At 38.3% G+C, this 22,200-nt stretch overlaps 1 protein-coding gene and 1 pseudogene across 1 annotated transcript in view; both read right to left on the bottom strand.

Annotated features, from left to right (window-relative positions):
• Window positions 1-22,200, bottom strand: part of FAM102B (family with sequence similarity 102 member B) — a 102,997-nt gene that overhangs the window by 45,037 nt on the left and 35,760 nt on the right. The window contains exon 2 of the mRNA XM_029226836.1: window positions 9,009-9,129. Coding sequence (XP_029082669.1) covers window positions 9,009-9,129 — 121 coding nt within the window. The remainder of the gene's footprint in view (window positions 1-9,008; window positions 9,130-22,200) is intronic.
• On the bottom strand, window positions 1,614-2,692 carry LOC114898844 (annotated as a pseudogene).

Raw genomic sequence — 22,200 nt, forward strand, 5'->3', positions numbered from 1 at the left:
TCATATGACTAAAGATTTAAAATTAAATATATGTCAAATAATTTTGAGGTAGATATTTACAGGCTAGTAAATACAGAGTAAAATTCTGATGATCTTAAATCCAACTGTTTGGATGTCCCCTGACCCCCTGAAAATAACCAGAATTTTTATTTAGAATTTAATTTAAATCTGAAGGAGACAAATGGTGAGAAGACAAGCTAATATTTAATCTATTTGCTGAAGAAGAAACTGCCAAAAATGTCCTGGACACATTGCAAGAACATGAATCACCAAAGAAAGGTTAAATTAATTACTGAGATAAGCATATTAATAATATACTGTACAAAGATTTCAACAAGAGTTGAAACCCCTGCCCCAGAGACAACCACTATTATCAATTTTTAGGAACTGTCCAAAAGATGTGTATATACATTTCTGCTTTACTCAAATGATAGCACACTACATATACTGTTCTATACCTTACTTTTTTCCACTTAATATATATGGCATTGTTCTATGGTAATACAGTAGAAACTCCCTTATCTAATTCTTATCTAAGTGAAGGAGACTGGCAAAAGTGAAAAGTAAAAAAAAAAAAAAGAAAAAAAGAAGAAAAATATATCTTAACATTTTACTTTAAAATATATAACTACATTAATTTGCCAAATCCCTCAATTTAGGACATCACACAGATGCAAGAATTAAGTGTAAAACACTTAGAACACTGCTTAGCGCACAGTATAGGTACTCTGTATTATGTGTTTGCCATTAAAATTAGGGCCAAATTCTCCTCTCCTCACTCACTTTTTTTTTTCTTGTGGGGGTTTTTTTTCCTTTAAGTTTACAAAATACATGCTTATAGAAAATTAAAACATTATAGAAATATATAAAGCCAATCATGAAAGTTCTCCCATAATCCCACTCTCACAAAGCCACTGATAACAATGTGGTGTTACTTTTCCATCCTTTTTTAGAGCATTAACAAGTTACTCTACCAAAAAAAAAAAATGCTTGCACAGCTTCCTTTTTTATATAAGAGTAAAATTTGGACATGTTATTCCAGAGATATTTCTCACTCTTAATGGAGAGGAACTACATGAAAATACCATAATCTATTATACCAGTCCCTTATTGTTAGGACATCTGGGCTAGTTTTAATTAAAGACAAAGGTGAAATAAACTTGCTGTGTACAGTTGTCAGATTATTCCCATTAGGCAGTTTCCTAGTAATTTCATTTCTAATGAAGAGTTAGCCAAAGATTCCAAGCATCTTCAGTATATTCTGGAAAACTACCCTCCTGAAGGTTGTAACAACTACACTCCCACCTACAGCATGCAAGATGGGATATGTATATTTGGAAATGCTTATTCAAAATTATGGTATAATTTCTTAATTTGAAACAAATTTTAAACTGATTGTTCCTGTAATTTTGTTTTCTAACTATAGAAAGTGAAGTGTGACAAATTTTCTTGCCCGATAGGGAATCAGGATGCTAAGGACAGGGTTTGTAAAACTCAGTATATGCCAGAAAGAGGCACAGGCATCAGAAACTTAAGTAACACTTTTCTATGAAGTCTTCATAAAAGACTGCAGCCCTTGCTATAGCTTCAAATAAGTCCATTGGTATCTCCAGTTATTTCTCCAGGTTATTACTTCCAGTAATAATCTGTGGTTATGCAGCTTGACACCTCACTGCAGCCACCGCATTAGTATGTCCAGATAACGTGTGTACGCTGGCTTTAGTTCTCACATCCCAAATCCGTGCAGTTGAGTCTCGGCTACAGGTCACCAGCACGTTGATTGTTGGGTGCAGATCCAAACCATATACTGTACTCAGGTGTCCATGACAGTGCCTTATAACCTTATTATACTCAAGATCCCAGCAGTTGACTTGTTTGTCTTCTCCACAGGAGAACAGGTATGCGCTCCTTGGGCTCACTATCACACCACGCACAATACTGATGTGCGTTTTAACTTGCCACTAGCCAGTTAATGACAGTTATAACTTGCCACTAGCCAAGTCCCAGATCTTTATAGTTCTGTCAGCAGATCCAGTAACAAACCACTGATTTCCAGGTTCCACAGCAATACATCAAACCCAGGCAAGATGCCCACTGATCACTCTGTAGAGTTTCCACGGTGGGTGCCACTGAAGTTTTGGCATTGTAGGGGCTTTTTTAGCCATCAGTGTGGAGTTCTTGGCATTGCCACCGTACATAACAACTGCCCCTGCAGTCTGTGACTGGTCAGGAGCCCCAGGGTGTCGGTATTCACCTCCAGCAGGTGCACTATGGTTTGCATCGACCCTGGCTTGAGAAGTAGGTAATGCCACAGCTAAGGACTGTGCAGCTGATTCACTCAGCATTCTTTGGATCTTAGTGTCCGCTGTCAAAGCAACCCCAAGGTCCTGGTGGATATGGATGTGTACCTGTCACCAAACATTGAACTTCTTGTCCTTGACTGGCAGGATACTGTTTGTGTCCATATGAATCTGATGCATTCTGAGGGCCTTTCTCTTTAAGATTTTCTTTTGAGGTAGGCATATGCAACACAGGACCATACTCATTATGCAGCTTGATTGCCATTTCTCGTTTGTGACTGTTCATCCAAAGGCACAGGTTTTCCATTATCAGCCACAAACATGACATGGGTTCTCTTCAATAACCTGAACGCAAGTGTGTGCACAGAATGTTTCTGTACCTCCTCGACCATGACGCCATGGTCTGTGTAGTCGCGGCGGCAGGGAAGAAACACTCATCAACAGGATGGAAACCGCCGCCACAGCTCTCCCTCACTCACTTTTAAAAATGTGTTTGCTGAATGGAGCTGTCTCTTATCTTTCTTTCATAAACCAGATACACAACGTATTATCTACCATTTCCATCTTTAAAGAGGCAAATTGAAATAAGCTGAAGAGTAATCTATGGTAAATTCTATTGTTCGTGAATATGTGTTATCCCTCCCCTTCCCTGCCCATTTAGTGAGGCTGTGGCCATGCCACCAGATCTACTCCATTATGAATTACCAAATTTTCCTTCTTTATTAGGTCACTGTCATATCATTAATAGTGCCTTTCATCAAACAAAGCAAAACAAAACTTTCTCCAGGTGATCCGTGTCTCTACTGGCTAATTCTTTTCTTTGCTCCCCTTTACAGCCAAACTCTTCAAAAGATTTACCCAAATATGCTGTATCCCACTCTCTATTCAATCTACTCTAATTGGGCTTTTGCCCTCATTTTTCCCTCTGCAGTGGCTCTAAGGATTGCCAATGATCTCCATTTTTATCAAAGCCAAAGGCTTTGTCTTATCTTACTTAATGTCACAACAGTATTTGACAGGCTTGGCCACTCTGCCTCCTTCCTTATACCATTTTGCTCTTTAAATTTCCAAGTGGCAACATTGCCTAGTTTTACTCCTACCTCTCTGGCTTCTCCTCACTCTCCTTGGCAAGACCTATTCCTTTATTCAACCTCTGTGGAAAGAATGCTAGTTGTATCCCAACTATCCATTCTCCCCCTCTCCATAATAATAGAATCCTCTATTTTTAGTTGGGCATTGGCTACCCAAAATAATGTAACTGACTACATTTTCCACTTGCTTTTTGTACTATGGCAGTGTAACTAAGATCTGGCCAAAAGTATACAAGAAGTGATATACATGAATTCTTCCTCCTTTCTTGTACCTGCTAAGTACTTTTATACTACCTCTAAGTGTTTGGTCTAGGCCTCTTGTCTTCTCTATCTACACTTTCTCCCTGGTTTATCCCATTCAGGTCTATGGCTTTAAATAAAAATTGTATGCTGATGACTCTCAAATCTTTATCTTTAGTCTGAACTTCTCCCGAGAGTAGTATTTTAAATGCCTACATGACATGTCCACTTGATGTCACATAGACACCTCAAATTTAACATGGCCAAGATAGGCCTACTGATCTCTATTTATCTGCCCCCAAAATTGCTCCACTTTGAGTTTTTGCCATTTCAATAAATAGCACAATCATCGACCCATATGCTGAGGCAAAAGGTCTAAGAGTTATTCTCAATTCAGTTTCCCTCATTCACTATATCCAATCCATTAGTGGCAGTCTACCTCCAAAATACATCCTGAATCATACCACCTCCACTGTTATAACTCCATGCCAAAACATAAGCATTCCTCACCTGAACTATTCCAATCAGTTAAGTGGTCTCTGTAATTCATCCTTCATGATCTTAAAAGATCACAAAGTGATCAGCAAAAGTGATCTAAAGGATAATGTCTCTCCTTATTAAAATCCTCAAATTGATTCCAAATCTAATTGGAATAAAATCTAAACTCCTATAAGGCTCTACATGATCCAGTGCTTCCAACCTCTTCATCAAGGACTTCCCTTTCCATGTTTTCCATGTTCCAGCTAGGCTGGTCTTCTATCTGTAAACATGTCATATTTGTTGTTTATCCTGCATGAGGTTCACGGTACTTTTGAATCTGTGGCTCAGTATCTTTCATCAGTTTTAGAAGATCCTCAGTCACAATCTCTCACATCTCCTTCTAGGGCTCCAATTTTATGTGTGTGTGTGTGTGTGTGTGTGTGTGAAACCTTTACACTGTTTCCCATGTCTTACACTCTGCTATGTGTACCCCACCCTTTTTCTCTCCATGATTTAGTCTGGATATTTTACTTTGTCTTATTTTCCAAGGTTTTCTTCAGTTGTGACAAACCTGCTGTTAAATACATCTGTTGAGATTTAGTTTCATCTACTTAGCTTTGAATATCAGTTACTGTATTTTTCAGTTCTAGAATTCAATTTGATTTTTTAAATAGTTTCAAGTTCTCTGATTTCCTGTATTGATGACTAATTACACTTATTGTAAAAAGTCTGTCTTAGATCTTCTCCAAATCTGTATCTTCCATGGGTCTGTTTTTATTATCTATTTTTCCTTTTGATTTTGGTCACGTAGTCATGTCTTTTAGTATGCTTGGTAATCTGTGTGTGTGTGACAACTTGAAGAAATAATTTTAGGCTCAGAGTAATGTTATTCTCCTCCAGAGAAAATATATTGATACATTTGCTTCTGGCAAGTAGTAAGGTCAGGGATTGAGTTAACCTTCATCCAAGCAGCAACTGAGCTGATTGGAAGCTGAATTTCAGTTTTTGTAAGGGTTGATCTATAGCCACTATACTCCTTCTTCTAGGCTGAAACTCTTAGAGAGCCTTAGACTAAAAGCTAAGGGAGTCCCAACTTAAAGCTTAGAGAGTCCCAACTAAAAGCTTGGGGTGTTTACCAAGGCTCCTTCTGCTGGTACGCCCTGGACTCCATTTTTGTCCCCTTAGTCCTGTAAAATTGCCAGAATCTTAGCTCAGCTTCTTAGCCTCTCCATCACTGCTTTTGGCTCAGCTCCTCAGCTACTGCTTACAAATGAGAAAATGCTTTGAGGGTAAAAGCAATGCCAAATGTCAGGCTCATCTCTTTAAGCTTCCCTGGTCTATGATTCTAAGCCTCTTAAATCCTTACTGAAGCAGCTTCTGATGTCTTCAAGCAGCTATTTTTAATATTTTGTCTAGCTTTTCTGGTTGTTCTCAGAGGGAAGGGTGGCCTGTAACAAGCCAGTCCATTAATTTCAGAAGCATAAATCCCCAGGTTTATTATAATCTTAGTGCCTGTTATGGAGTGAATTGTGTTCCCCACAAAAATATGTTGACATCTTAACCCACAGTACCTCAGAATATGACCCTATTTGGAAACAGAGGAGTCTTTACATAGGTAATCAAGTTAAAATGAAGTCCTAATCCAATATGACTGGTGTCTTAATAAAAAATGGGAAATCTCAACATAGACATGCACTGGAGTTAGACAGCCACAAGTCAAGGAAAGCCTTGTCTTCAGAGGGAGCATGGCCCTGCTGACACCTTGATTTTGGACTTCCGGCCTCCAGAACTGTAAGACAATAAATTGTGTTAAGCCACCCAGGTTGTGGTGCTTTGTTACAGCAGCCCTAGTGATCTAACAAAGGGCTTTTTAACTTTCAGGTCTGTGACAGTTAATTTTATGTGTCAACTTGACTAGGTCATGGGGTGCCCAGATATTTGGTTAAATATTATATCTTAAGGTATTTTTTGCAATGCAGAAAGTATTTATACAGTTGACTTTACTAAATTTTCTTTATGGGTTCTCACTTTTACATAATAATTAGATAGGATAGGTAGAGTAAGTTCAGTAAATATTTCCATTTACCAAGCATGGTAAGAGAATGCTAGTGGTTCACCAATATCTCTTCTCTCCTTCTTTAGTGTTGGAATCTGACAGCCACTCGGTTAGAGACTACATTCACAGCTTTTCTTCCAGTTTGGCACGATCACATAGCTAAGTTCTAACCAGTAGGACATGAGCAAAAGCCATTAGCACCACTTTTGAGTCACGCACTAAAAAGGAATACATTTGTTCTCATGTGGCTTTTTCTTCTTTCTCACTGGTGGAGAGATAACAAGACTAGAGCAACTTCCTTGGATCTAAAAATGGGCACCATAGAGTGAAGATGGCAGAGCTGCTCTACCAGCTCTGGATCCCTTGGCTACTACCCTAGAGAGACATACACTTCTATTTTGTTTAAGTTATCGCATATTTGGGTCTCTGTTTTAGCAACTTATCACATATGCCTTAACTAATACACCAAACCATTATAGTCTGAAGAACTGGTTTATTTCAGTTGAATAAGCCCTACCTTAAGTAGCAAAAAAATAAAGAAAAGTTTAAAAAAAAGGAATTCTGAGTTATCCTCTACTATAAATTCGTTACATATTTTCCTTTTCTTAAAATTCAAAGACAGATCATCTTTCAAAAATCATGATTTAAACTCCATTTAGAAAAGGTTTCTAAAAAACTAAAGATAGAACTACCATATGACCCAGCAATCCCACTACTGGGCATATACCCTGAGAAAACCATAATTCAAAAGGACACATGTACCCCAATGATCACTGCAGCACTATTTACAACAGCCAGGACATGGAAACAACCTAAATGTCCAACAATAGATGAACAGATAAAGAAGATGTGGTACATATATACAATGGAATATTACTCAGCCATAAAAAGGAATGAAACTGGGTCATTTGTAGAGATGTGGATGGACCTAGAGTCTGTCATACAGAGTGAAGTAAGATAGAAAGAGAAAAACAAATATCATATATAAACACATGTATGTGGAATCCAGAAAAATGGTACAGATGAACCTATTTGTAGGGCAGGAATAGAGACGTAGACGTACAGAATGAACATGTGGACACGGGAGGAAGGGGAGGGTGGGACGAATTGGGAGATTAAGTTTGACATAAATACACTACCATGTGTAAAATAGACAGCTAGTGGGAACCTGCTGTATAGCACAGGAAGCTCAGCTCGGTGCTCTGTGATGACCTAGATGGGTGGGATGGTAGGGGTGGGAGGGAGGTCCAAGAGGGAGGGGATATATGTATACATATAGCTGATGCACTTCATTGTACAGCAGAAACTAACACAATATTGCAAAGCAATTTTACTACAATAAGAAAAAAAGAAAAAGTTTCAAAGTAAGAGTACAGCAGGAATTAAGGTTGCAAGGGAAGAAGGTAGAATGATTTACTTACATCTTGGTTAATCCTAATAACTCAATGAGGAAGTTATTATACCCTTATTTGGATGAGGAAAACTGATTTTTAAAAGTCAGGAGAGAGCTTCCCTGGTGGCACAGTGGTTGAGAGTCCACCTGCCGATGCAGGGGACACAGGTTCGTGCCCCGGTCCAGGAAGATCCCACATGCTGCAGAGTGGCTAGGCCCGTGAGCCATGGCCGCTGAGCCTGCGCTCCACAACGGGAGAGGCCACAACAGTAAGAGGCCCGCGTACCGCAAAAAAAAAAAAAAAAAAAAAGTCAGGAGAACTGCTTAAGGTTTCACAGTTAATAGATGATATATCTGGGATTCAAACCCAGGTCAATATGATGCCATACACACTTTCACAGCACCATCCTTCCCTTAAAAAAGCCTCCATTCAACTATTGCTGCTCCAAATGACTATTTTAGAGGTCTATTTTCATCAAAGGCTTAAAACCTATAAAACGTATGTATGTGCTTGTGATATATTTTAACTGAGTAAATTAAGCAGTATAAGAGAAATTAAAATACAATCATATACGTCATAGTGTTATCAGTTCACTCAAAAAACAGAATAAAAAAGCTAAAAACACAAACTTTTTATCCGATACAGAAGGATGCAAAACTGGAGTGGAAAAGAATGAGGCAAGGGACTCTTGCTTTTCATTCTAAATAGTTCTCTATTTAATTTCTGAACATGTATATGTTATTACTTTGGCTATTTAAAAAATGTATATAAAATGTAAAACATGAAGTTTACATTTTAAAGCAAGTAGTTTAATTCACCAGTAGTGGCTTCCTAATGGATTTCTCTTTTTCACCCCAAAGAGGTAGGATATATATATGATATATATTAAGTTGAAACAATCTGCGATTGTAATTTTTTTAGATTATTGGTAATATGCTTCCACTTAATAAGTGGAAAAGGAGCTATATAAAAAAGAAAACATGGACTTAGAATCAGAAAGATTTGTGCTTGAGTTCCTACTTTGTCAGTTATTAGCTAAGTGAATTTGGGCAAGTAACAACCTCTCTGAGCCTTGGTTTCCCTGAAAATGGAAAAAATAACACATATCTTCAGGGTTGTTATTAGACACAAAATATGTAAAGTCCCTAAAACCAGTGCCTAATAAAGAAGAGAAACTTAATGAATGGCAGGATAGAGACATTTACAGCCCCCAAACTAATACAAATAATTATATGTACAGTGATGATATGAAGGTTCTTGAATAATATTTTAATTTATAACTTCAGATTCCTCATATTTGTCATAGTAATTTAAATTATGCTGCAAGTGTGAAGTGAAATTACATATAACAGTTCTAACAATAAAGTCCAGCTAAATAAAGTGAGTCAGTGACTACGGAACTTATCATGGTTTCTGAAAGGGGAGAAGTACTAGGCTGTTTTTATACCTTCCTCACAGATACTCTGTAGATACAAGGGTCTAGGATGCCTGTGGTGGCACTTGCACTCATTTTGCACATAAATGAGAACTTCTTTCTCCAGTGAACACAGTTTGCTTGCACCACCTCCCTGAGGAAAAAAAAAAAAAAGAACCAGTTAATTAACTAGTATTGATGACATGTTAAAAAATAAAAAGCACACACACTCTTTCACTCAAGTCTATCATGCAAACATGACATATTAAAAACCAGTATTTGGAAACAATGAAACTTGAAGAAAACAAATTCCTAACAATGTGATCTGAAAATCTTTAGAAAGTTTTATTATCCACAGGAAACTGAAAAAAAAAGTGAATTTACTTATCAATTTAATCAATATAAACTGATGCTTCACTATTCATTCATTCAACACACACTACACATTTGTTTGTATTAGATGTGATGAGTATGTGCTAGGTGATTAAACTACGAAGATCAGAATGACAGTGTTTCTAACGTTATATGGCTTATAGTTTACTTAGTATAAGAGACAGAAATATGAACAATACTTATTCTAAAATGAGCTACTGTCACAGTTTCACTCCTATTCCAGCCATAAGAACAACAGCAGCTACCATTTATGGACAGTTTACCACATGCTATTTAATCTCACAACAACCCTAGGAGGTAGCTGGCATTATCCTCACTTTACAGGTAAGGAAACTGAAGCACAAGGAGAGAAGATAACTCTAGGTCATTTAGGTAGGAAGTAGCATAACTAGCATTTAAACTAGGCTCATTTAACTCAAAAGTCCACTTGTCTATTTTGTCCAACAACTCTGCTCTTTCAAGTTTCCAGGCCTCTGTACATGCTGTTCCCTCTACCATTCCCTTAGAAAGGAAGGATAATTATTCCTCTAACATCAGAAGAAAAGAAAGGCAGTGGGCAAAAATAAAGACAAAGCTGGAGAAAGCAAAAAGGAAAGGCAAGAGAGCCCAGGTTAGTTTTCATTTTCTTAGGAAAGTAATAGATGAGGTTACTTCTACAGGATGATTGATAGTAGCTGATGGGCGAGCTGTAAGTTTAGATAAAGGCTGAGGACGGTGAATGTGACAGGGAGTCAACTTAGTAGCTGCCTCAGTGAATAAAATGAGTTTGTATTGGGACAAATCCATTTGCTTTTATGGATTTCTCCATCAATGCACAGAAATTCAAGAACAAGAAGTGCAAAAACAAATATAATTTAAAAACCAAGTATGTGTTTGTGTGTGGTACGTGCACGTATGTTTACTTATATACATGTAAACAGACATGCAAACAGAGAGGAGGGTGTGTGTTTTATCATAGGTTTAACTGTCATAACTTTAGCTTTTTTTTTTCATTAGGAAGCTTTAGGTGATTTAATGAATTATGATATGACGAGAATGTATATGTGTTCTTAGGGGAGTTTCCCTAGAAATCCAGCAGGGGTGCAATTTATCTGTATGGTCACAACACAGGCAGATTGAGAGTTGTTTGTCAAAGGACAGACCTGAAGGTGTTTGTCAGGCAACCTAAGGCATCCACAGTAAGATGAGAAGTAGCTAACCTGTACACTCAAAAATAGTGAATTAAAAAAAATCATTGAATAATAATGAAAATAACAAGCAAGAAAAAATAAAACCATAATTTTTTTTATTGTTGTTTCTCTCTCAACATCTCTTGGCCTCAAGGCTTGGTCAAGTAATCAGCCATGGCCTCTGGAGCTTCCCAAAAAAGGTATGCAGATATAACAATGTCCCAGTACTCCTGGACCCTTCAAGAGTATGCTGAGCTTCAAGGCACTTTGCTGTTCCTGTTACTGAGACCACCGATATAATGATCAAGAATCAGAGATAACAGTAAAAAAAAAAACCCTGTTATTTTACTTTTCTGATAAAATTACATTAAAACTTTTGGTTAAGGATGGCAGTTTGGGTACCTGTATTAGCCTCTGCTTCCTCCCCAAAATCTTCTAAATTAAAAAAAAAAAAAATTTGAAGTCACCATCACCAAGGACAAAGAGAACCAGACAGGAGACAAAAAGAAGTGGACAGGGACAGACAAGTGATAACTGATTAAGCAAATTGAAGAAAGCTGAACCTTAAGCTGGTAATAATGAAAGCCATGAGAAGGAATCTAAAATTGGTCTTGAAGTAGAATGAAGGAAGCCCAAAAGGCAGAAGGATTGATTGAAAACTGTTTTAGAAACAGAACCTCAGATCCTGTGACTCCTGCAGAAGACTGAGATCATTCTCCTGACAAGGTAAGACAAAGGGATCTCTGAAACACCTGACTTGAGGGCAAGGTATTGAAAATGGCATGATAGCATGACCATATTGGGGGAGGTGGATTAAAGATGACTCACTGAATGCTGAAGCCTCCAATCTTCTCCCTTAACCTGCCTCCTCAGAATGCTGGAGCCAGGGCATATTCTTCAAGATGTGGAAAGAATATTCCCTGGGGAAGCCAATCAGCCCCAAAGAAAATGAGATGGATGTTGAGGGTTCCCAACAAAACAATCTACAGTGAAAATCTGAATCAATGAGCACCCGCCATATGCACAAAGCTAATTAACTTTTAGTGCTTCGTAGTAAATGAGCAGACACTTATCTTAATATGAAAGACAGAGATTAAAAAAAGAGCAAAAAGCAACTGGAAGAAAACTTAAGTCTATGCTGGAAGAAGAAAAGATTCTCAGAGAGAAAGAAAGTACATTTACCATACAGGAATAGGATGCTGTTAAATTTTAAAAAAGGAACATACAGGAAACTAAAAAGTACTCATGGAAATCAAAACTACTGGGCTTGATATTCTGTTTGTGATTCCAGATCCACTCTGCCCTTTGCTGTGGCCCAGGAGGCTGGCTTTTATGGACTATATCAACCAGGCTCCCCTGCCCTCTGCCTCTGCATGTGCTAAAGGGACAAACAACGCAAAGATGGAGCGCAGGAGGAGAGAGAAGTTGGTGTATTTTTCTCCTGCTCCTTCCCTGTCAGGCCACGTGAAAAACAGGGAAGTGGCTGGGGACTGCAATTTTCCACAATATACCTTGTAGAACTTAGACTCTAAACTATATACGTTTAGGGACTTTCCTGGAGGTCCAGTGGTTAAGACTCCATGTTCCCAATGCACGGGGCATGGGTTCTAGCCCTAGTTGGGGAACTAAGGTCCTGAATGCCACATGGCGTGGCCAGAAAAAAGCCAAACAAAAAAATAAACTATGTGTATTTATAACTTGGTTAAAATAAAAACCAAATTTAAAAAGTTGTCTAGTATTAAATAATCTGAAAATGGGAACAAAAGTATATAACATTGCAAGCCATTTTTTTCTAACTGCTTAAAAAAAAAAACCCAAGAACCTTCTTTATTGGCTAATACATGAAAATTAAATGTTATCTTAAAATGTTTTTCAGCCAATTATTCTAGAAATTATGTCATAAGTATAAAAAATCCATTTATACGCAGTGCAAAACCCTAAAACTTTGCTTTATATTCTGCTACTTTTCATTACTTTGTGAAACAGTTCCTCAGCAATACTAACTACAGAAATACATCTGTAGATTTTTACCTAGTTTAAAACGCCCTTATAATGTAGCAGCCTTTACATACCAAATGGTATATGCTATCACAAATGGAGGGCAGCTTTGGCCTGAGTAATAAAAATAAGAGAAATCAAGCAAACTTCATATGTGGGTGTTTTTCTTTAAAAAACACATAAGTAGGGCTTCCCTGGTGGTGCAGTGGTTGAGAGTCCACCTGCCGATGCAGGGGACACGGGTTTGTGCCCCGGTCTGGAAAGATCCCACATGCCACGGAGCGGCTGGGCCCATGAGCCATGGTCACTGAGCCTGCACGTCTGGAGCCTGTGCTCCGCAACAGGAGAGGCCACAACAGTGAGAGGCCCGCATACTGCAAAAAAAACCCCCCAAACCCCAAACAAACAAAAAAACACATAAGTAGGAAAGGAGTATCTACAGAAACATTGGTCTAGTTTGGCTAGAGAGTGGAGGAAGGCAACATTAAGTCTGGTAGACTTGGGAAGAAACAAGAGATTAAAAAACTTTACCATTACAAATACAGGTAGATAATTGATATCATAGTATAGAATAGAGGTGAAGAATAAGTTTTCATAAAGCATATAATGTTAAATCTTAAGGGAAAAGAGTATGCTTCTATAACCCTATGTTCCCATCTACTTACTACCACCCTCTTTCCCTTCAGATCCAGGCTCTTTGAAGATAATGACGACAACAATGACAGCATTTATTGAGTGCTTATTATACAACAGGCATTGTTGTAAATACTTTACATGTATTAACTCATTGAGACCTCAAAACAACTTTATGAGGAAGGTACTATTAGCTCCATTTTATAGATAAAAGAAAAGGAGAAAGTCAGTGACTTGTTTGGAACTGGAATTTGAAGACCTTCTACAGTGTAGACATTTTCCTTCTATTTCCTCACCTCTTAGTTACTTTTCCATGCCCTCAATCAGGCTTCTGTCCTCCACCACTCCCCTGAAACTGCTCACCAGTGAACAATTAACTGCCAAATCCAATGAGTTCTTTTTTATTATCGTAGTTGACTCCTCTTATATGTTCTTGAAATACTCTAGTCCCTTTCTACTTCTGTGACTAGCTCTTCTCAGCTTCTTCTGTCACCTCAAAATGCTGATGTCCACCACTTAAAATGCTGATGTCTCTATCTCTAGCTTTCTTTTCTTTTTACTTTTATGGCCTTAACTACTATGTATACACTGAGAATATATAAATTTGAAGTCTTCTACTTTAGTCATTGGATTAATATATCCACCAATTTACTAGCAATTTCCGCCTAGAACTCTTAGTCTCTAGGAAAGGCTTTAGGCCTCTGACCTCTGTCCACAATGGTACTCACCAGTAGGCTGGTTACCCACCAGATTAACTAGTTAGCTAAACTAGTCAATGGATTGCCCAGGTGCATATGTGATAGAGATTGCCAGTTGCTTATCCAATATCCAGTCTCGTCTCTTCTTTAAAAACAGAAACCTGGGACTTCCCTGGTGGTCCAGTGGTTAAGACTTTGCCTTCCAGTGCAGGGGGTATGGGTTCGATCCCTGGTCAGGGAGCTAGGATCTCACATGCCTCATGGCCAAAAAAACCAAAGCATAAGACAGAAGCAATATTGTAGCAAATTCAGTAAAGACTCAAAAAAAAAAAATCGTCCACGTTAAAAAAAAAAAATCTGAAAGAAACAAAAACCAAAACAAACAGAAACCTGATTTTATTCAGAATGGCAACGTGTCCAGTTAAAAGACTGCATTTTCCCATTCTTCCTTGCAGCTTGGGGTAGCCATGGGATTGAGTACAAGCCAATGATATAAATGGAAGTTACTGGGTATAACTTCTAGAAAGACACAAGAAAAGAAATATAGTTAAGATATGTCCTTTTACCTTTCCTCTTTTCTTCCTTCCTCTACCTAGAAAACTGTAATGACAACAGTTAGAGTGTCAATAGCCATCTTGGACCATAAGGTTACCTTGAGGAAAAGCAATGTGATGATAGTGCACAGAGACAGAAGAAAGATGGGTCCCAATAATCATGCAGCCCTCTCTCCCTCCAAACTTACACCTTATTATTTAAAATGCTTATTTGGGGTTTTGTTATATGCAGCTTAACCAAATCCTAATTGATATAGCCTAAGACTGATCATTCCCAAATAAAGGAATCTGTAAAATTCAAATGTTATTCTCATCATGGTAGGTGCTCCAGGAATCCCAGAGTCCTGTTCTCCTCATTTAAAATTACTGTACGAAGCAAGACAGAGTAAGAGGTTCCTAGCCCTCATCCTCTTACAGAAACAACTATTTGGCAGACATCCACAAACAAAAGTGACTTTGTGGGAACCTTGGGTTCCAGGTAGGAGGCTGTGACCCTCGGATGGAGCCCAAAAACTAAGGAGGGCTGCTTTGAGAAGGCAGGCCTGCACCTCAGTTGGTACTAGGTTTATTAATTTCCTTTGGTGATATCATGTTTACCTGACTCTTCGTGATCTGTGTAGTCTTGCGTGGTGTCTGTGCGTTTGAAAGAGAAGACACCTCTTCCAGTCTTTACAGACTGGTTTAGGCAGGTAAAGACCTTCTCCTGCCAGAAGACTTCAATATCTCTCTCACTATAATGGATCGATCATCCAGACAGAAAATCAGTAAGGAAACAGAACTGGACAACACTATGGAACCAATGGACTTAACAGATATATACAGAACTTTCTATCTATCAGCAGAAGAATACACGTTTTTCTCAAGTGCACACAGAACATTCTTCAGGATCAATCACAAGTTAGGTCAAAAGAAGTCAACAGATTTAACGAGATCTAAATCACTCCAAGTATCTTTTCCAGCCACAATGGAATGAAACTAGATACCAGTAACAGTAAGAAGATGGGGAAATTCATAAATATATTGAAACTAAACAACATACCCCTGAACAGCCATTGGTTCAAAGAATAAATAAAAAGGGAATTAAAAAAATATCTCAAGACAAATAAAAACAAAACCACAACATACCAAAGCTTATGGATTGTAGCAAAAGCATACTAAGTTTACAGCAATAAACACTTCCATTAAAAAAGAAAGATCTCAAATAAACCTAACTTTATACCTCAAAACCTGAAGAAGAAGAAACTAAGCATAAAGTTAGAAGACTGAAGGAAATAATAAAGATTACAGAGGACATAAATCAAACAGAAAAGCAACAGAAAAAAATCAACAAAAATAAGAGTTGCATATATAAAAAGTAAACAAAATCAACAAACCCTTGGCTAGATAAATTTGAAAAAAGAGAGAAGACTCAAATAAAACCGGAAATGAAAGTGGAGATATTACAACAGACGCTTCAGAAATAAAAAGGACCATAAGGGGCTATTATGAACAATTACATGCCAACATATTGGATGACCCAGAAGAAATCAATAAATTCCTAGAAATACACAACTTATCAAAACAATCAAGAAGAAAAAGAAAACCTGAACTGACCAATAAAAAATAAGGAGACTGAGTCAGTAATCAAAAACGTCTCTACAAAAAAAAAGCCCAGGACCAGGTAGCTTCATGGGTGAATTCTACCAAATACTCAAAGAATACCAATCCTTCTTAAACTTTTTCCAAAAAACAGAAAAGAGGGAAACTCATTTTATAAGCAGCAGCATCCTGATACCAAAGCCAGACAAAAACACCACAAGAAAATAAAACTACAGGCCAATATCCCTGATAAAGATAGATGCAAAAATCCTCAGTAAGAGTGTTTCCTGTGGGCGCCACGGAGTTGATATTCAAGTAAGAAGAGCTCTCCCGGCCGTCGGTTCTGGATGCCCTCCGCCCGCACGGCTGCCAGCCTGTGTCCATCCTCAGGGTAATGACGACGCTTTCTCCATCGGTGATCCTGACCCGCTTCAGCTCCTAGAGCTGCTCCAACGGGTCGTGGTTCTGGCGCATGGCGGACAGGGAGGAGGCCACAAGGCGTGTGTCACCAGCATGTGCAGAGGACTCGCCATCGCAGTGTTCACTTGGAGACTGGCGCCACCCAAGGAGGCTGAAATCAAAGGACTCCAAGAAAGCACAGTCACAAGAGAAAGGAGGGCAAATACCTGGAAGCATCACTTAGAGGAGAGCCACGTAAGAGAGCTGTCCCATGAAGATAGCTGAATTGACTTTTGTGTGAAATGAAGGTGTGAAGATTTGGAGGCACCTCCAGTGCGAGGGCTTTTAAACCACCACCCCTCTCCTGATCCCTCTGGAAGGAAAAGCCAGCCCAGCTGAGGGGGGGCAGTCAAGGAAAAGCCTCTGGACTTGTGTGCATCACATCCTTGGCTTTGGAGTTTAAGAACACGAGAGAGAATTAACTGCGTCGCAAAAGAATCCATTGGAGAATGTTTCAAGATGTAGAACCCTTATATGTGAAGTGTCCCTAATGAAGTTGAAGCATCCACATGGAAATTTCTTCGTGTTGTGGAACTGAAGACTGCCACTGGAAAGCTGCATCATGAGCTGCTGGGGCTTCTAAACTGTCCAGTGGGTTTTTAATTACATAAGCCGTGTGGATGAAAGGCTCTTGGTGCTGCAGCCAGGAGTCAGTGCTGTGCCTCTGAGGTGCGAGAGCCAACTTCAGGACACTGGTCCACAGGAGACCTCCCAGCTCCATGCAATATCAAACAGTGAAAATCTCCCAGAGATCTCCATCTCAACACCAGCACCCAGCTCCACTCAACGACCAGCAAGCTACAGTGCTGGACACCCTAGGCCGAACAACTAGCAAGACAGGAACGCAACCCCACCCATTAGCAGAGAGGCTGCCTAAAATCATAATAAGTGCACAGACACCCCAAAACACACCACCAGACGTGGACCTGCCCACCAGAAAGACAAGATCCAGCCTCATCCACCAGAACACAGGCACTAGTCCCCACCACCAGGAAGCCTACACAACCCACTGAACCAACCTTAGCCACTGGGGGCAGACACCAAAAACAACAGGAACTACGAACCGGCAGCCTGCAAAAAGGAGACCTCAAACACAGGAAGATAAGTAAAATGAGAAGTCAGAAAAACACACAGCAGATGAAGGAGCAAGATAAAAACCCACCAGACCTAACAAATGAAGAGGAAATAGGCAGTCTACCTGAAAAGGAATTCAGAATAATGATAGTAAAGGTGACCCAAAATCTTGGAAATAGAATAGACAAAATGCAAGAAACATTTAACAAGGACCTAGAAGAACTAAAGATGAAACAAGCAACGATGAACAACACAATAAATGAAATTCAAAATACTCTAGATGGGATAAATAGCAGAATAACTGAGGCAGAAGAACGGATAAGTGACCTGGAAGATAAAATAGTGGAAATAACTACTGCAGAGCAAAATAAAGAAAAAAGAATGAAAAGAACTGAGGAAAGTCTCAGAGACCTCTGGGACAACATTAAACGCACCAACATGCAAATTATAGGGGTTCCAGAAGAAGAAGAGAAAAAGAAAGGGACTGAGAAAATATTTGAAGAGACTATAGTTGAAAACTTCCCTAATATGGGAAAGGAAATAGTTAATCAAGTCCAGGAAGCACAGAGAGTCCTATACAGGATAAATCCAAGGAGAAATACACCAAGACACACATTCATCAAATTGTCAAAAATTAAATACAAAGAAAACATATTAAAAGCAGCAAGGGAAAAACAACAAATAACATACAAGGGAATCCCCATAAGGTTAACAGCTGATCTTTCAGCAGAAACTCTGCAAGCCAGAAGGAACTGGCAGGACATATTTAAAGTGATGAAGGAGAAAAACCTGCAACCAAGATTACTCTACCCAGCAAGGATCTCATTCAGATTTGATGGAGAAATTAAAACCTTTACAGACAAGCAAGAACTGAGACAGTTCAGCACCACCAAACCAGCTTTACAACAAATGCTTAAGGAACTTCTCCAGGCAAGAAACACAAGAGAAGGAAAAGACCTACAATAAAGAACCCAAAACAATTTAGAAAACGGGAATAGGAACATATATATCGATAATTACCTTAAATGTAAATAGACTAATGCTCCCACCAAAAGACACAGATTGGCTGAATGGATACAAAAACAAGACCCATATATATGCTGTCTACAAGAGACCCCCTTCAGACCTACAGACACATACAGACTGAAAGTAAGGGGATGGAAAAAGATATTCCATGCAAATGGAAACCAAAAGAAAGCTGGAGTAGAAATTCTCACATCAGACAAAATAGACTTTAAAATAAAGACTAGTAGAAGAGACAAAGAAGGACACTACATAATGATCAAGGGATCGATCCAAGAAGAAGATATAACAATTGTAAATATTTATGCACCCAACATAGGAGCACCTCAATACATAAGGCAAATACTAACAGTCATAAAAGGGGAAATTGACAGTAACCCAATAATAGTAAAGGACTTTAACACCCCACGTTCACCAATGGACAGATCATGCAAAATGAAAATAAATAAGGAAACACAAGCTTTAAATGATACATTAAACAAGATGGACTTAATTTATATTTATAGGACATTCCATCCAAAAACAACAGAATACACATTTTTCTCAAGTGCTCATGGAACATTCTCCAGGATAGATCATATCTTGGGTCACAAATCAAGCCTTGGTAAATTTAAGAAAATTGAAATTGTATCAAGTATCTTTTCCGACCACAAGGCTATGAGACTAAATATCAATTATAAGAAAAGATCTGTAGAAAATACAAATACATGGAGGCTAAACACTACACTACTTAATAACGAAGTGATCACTGAAGAAATCAAAGAGGAAATAAAAAAATACCTAGAAACAAATGACAATGGAGACACGATGACCCAAAACCTATGGGATGCAGCAAAAGCAGTTCTAAGAGGGAAGTTTATAGCAATACAATCCTACCTTAAGAAACAGGAAACATCTTGAATAAACAACCTAACCTTACACCTAAAGAAATTAGGCAAAGAAGAACAAAAAAACCCTAAAGTTAGCAGAAGGAAAGAAATCATAAAAATCAGATCAGAAATAAATTTAAAAGAAATGAAGGAAACGATAGCAAAGATCAATAAAACTAAAAGCTGGTTCTTTGAGAAGATAAACAAAATTGATAAACCATTAGCCAGACTCATCAAGAAAAAAAGGGAGAAGACTCAAATCAACAGAAGTAGAAATGAAAAAGCAGAAGTAACAACTGACATTGCAGAAATACAAAAGATCATGAGAGATTACTACAAGCAACTCTATGCCAATAAAATGAACAACCTGGAAGAAATGAACAAATTCTTAGCAATGCACAACCTGCCAAGACTGAATCAGGAAGAAATAGAAAATATGAACAGATCAATCACAAGCACTGAAATTGAAACTGTGATAAAAAATCTTCCAACAAACAAAAGCCCAGGACTAGATGGCTTCACAGGCGAATTCTATCAAACATTTAGAGAAGAGCTAACACCTATCCTTCTCAAACTCTTCCAAAATATGGCAGAGGGAGGAACACTCCCAAACTCATTCTATGAGGTCACCATCACCCTGATACCAAAACCAGACAAACATGTCACAAAGAAAGAAAACTACAGGCCAATATCACTGAGGAACATAGATGCAAAAATCCTGAACAAAATACTAGCAAACAGAATCCAACTGCACATTAAAAGGATCATACACCATGATCAAGTGGGGTTTATTCCAGGAATGCAAGGATTCTTCAATATACGCAAATCAATCAATGTGATACACCATATTAACAAATTGAAGGAGAAAAAACATATGGTCTTCTCAATACATGCAGAGAAAGCTTTCGACAAAATTCAACACCCATTTATGATAAAAACCCTGCAAAAAGTAGGCAGAGAGGGAACTTTCCTCAACATAGTAAAGGCCACATATGACAAACGCACAGCCAACATCATCCTCAATGGTGAAAAACTGAAAGCATTTCCAGTAAGAGCAGGAACAAGACAAGGCTGCCCACTCTCACCACTCTTATTCAACTGAGTTTTGGAAGTTTTAGCTACAGCAATCAGGGAAGAAAAGGAAATAAAAGGAATCCAAATCGGAAAAGAAGAAGTAAAGCTGTCACTGTTTGCAGATGACATGATACTATACATAGAGAATCCTAAAGATGCTACCAGAAAACTACTAGAGCTAATCAATTCATTTGGTAGAGTAGCAGGACACAAAATTAATGCACAGAAATCTCTTGCATTCCTATACACTAAGGATGAAAAATCTGAAAGTGAAAGCAAGAAAACACTCCCATTTACCATTGCAACAAAAAGAATAAAATATCTAGGAATAAACCTACCTAAGGAGACAAAAGACCTGTATGCAGAAAACTATAAGACACGGATGAAAGAAATTAAAGATGATACAAGTAGACGGAGAGATATACCATGTTCTTGGATTGGAAGAATCAACACTGTGAAAATGACTCTACTACCCGAAAAAATCTACAGATTCAATGCAATCCCTATCAAACTACCACTGGCATTTTTCACACAACTATAACAAAAAATTTCACAATTTGTATGGAAACACAAAAGACCCTGAATAGCCAAAGCAATCTTGAGAATGAAAAACGGAGCTGGAGGAATCAGGCTCCTGGACTTCAGACTATACTACAAAGCTACAGTAATCAAGACAGTATGGTACTGGCACAAAAACAGAAATATAGGTCAATGGAACAGCATAGAAAGCCCAGAGATAAACCCACGCACATATGGTCACCTTATCTTTGATAGAGGAGGCAAGAATACACAATGGAGAAAGGACAGCCTCTTCAATAAGTGGTGCTGGGAAAACTGGACAGGTGCAGGGAAAAGTATGAGATTAGATCAGTCCCTAACACCATACACAAAAATAAGGTCAAAATGGATTAAAGACCTAAATGTAAGGCCAGAAACTATCAAACTCTTAGAGGAAAACATAGGCAGAACACTCTATGACATAAATCACAGCAAGATCCTTTTTGACCCACCTCCTAGGAAAATGGAAATAAAAATAAACAAATGGGACCTAATGATACTTCAAAGCTTTTGCACAGCAAAGGAAACCATAAACAAGACCAAAAGACAACCCTCAGAATGGGAGAAAATATTTGCAAATGAAGCAATTGACAAAGGATTAATCTTCAAAATTGACAAGAAGCTCATGCAGCTCAATAACAAAAAAACAAAGAACCCAATCCAAAAACGGGCAGAAGACCTAAATAGACATTTCTCCAAAGAAGATATACAGACTGCCAACAAACACATGAAAGAATGCTCAACATCATTAATCATTAGAGAAATGCAAATCAAAACTACAATGAGATATCATCTCACAGCAGTCAGAATGGCCATCATCAAAAGGTCTAGAAACAATAAATGCTGGAGAGGGTGTGGGGAAAAGGGAACCCTCTTGCACTGCTGGTGGGAATGTGAATTGGTACAGCCACTATGGAGAACAGTATGGAGGTTCCTTAAAAAACTACAGATAGAACTACCATATGACCCAGCAATCCCACTACTGGGCATATACCCTGAGAAAACCATAATTCAAAAAGAGTCATGTACCAAAATGTTCATTGCAGCTCTATTTACAATAGCCAGGAGATGGAAACAACCTAAATGTCCATCATCGGATGAATGGATAAAGAAGATGTGGCACATATATGCAGTGGAATATTACT

The sequence above is a fragment of the Monodon monoceros genome, unplaced genomic scaffold (genome assembly GCF_005190385.1).
Source record: "Monodon monoceros isolate NGI ecotype Baffin Bay Population unplaced genomic scaffold, NGI_Narwhal_1 Super_Scaffold_18, whole genome shotgun sequence".
NCBI lineage: Eukaryota > Metazoa > Chordata > Mammalia > Artiodactyla > Monodontidae > Monodon > Monodon monoceros.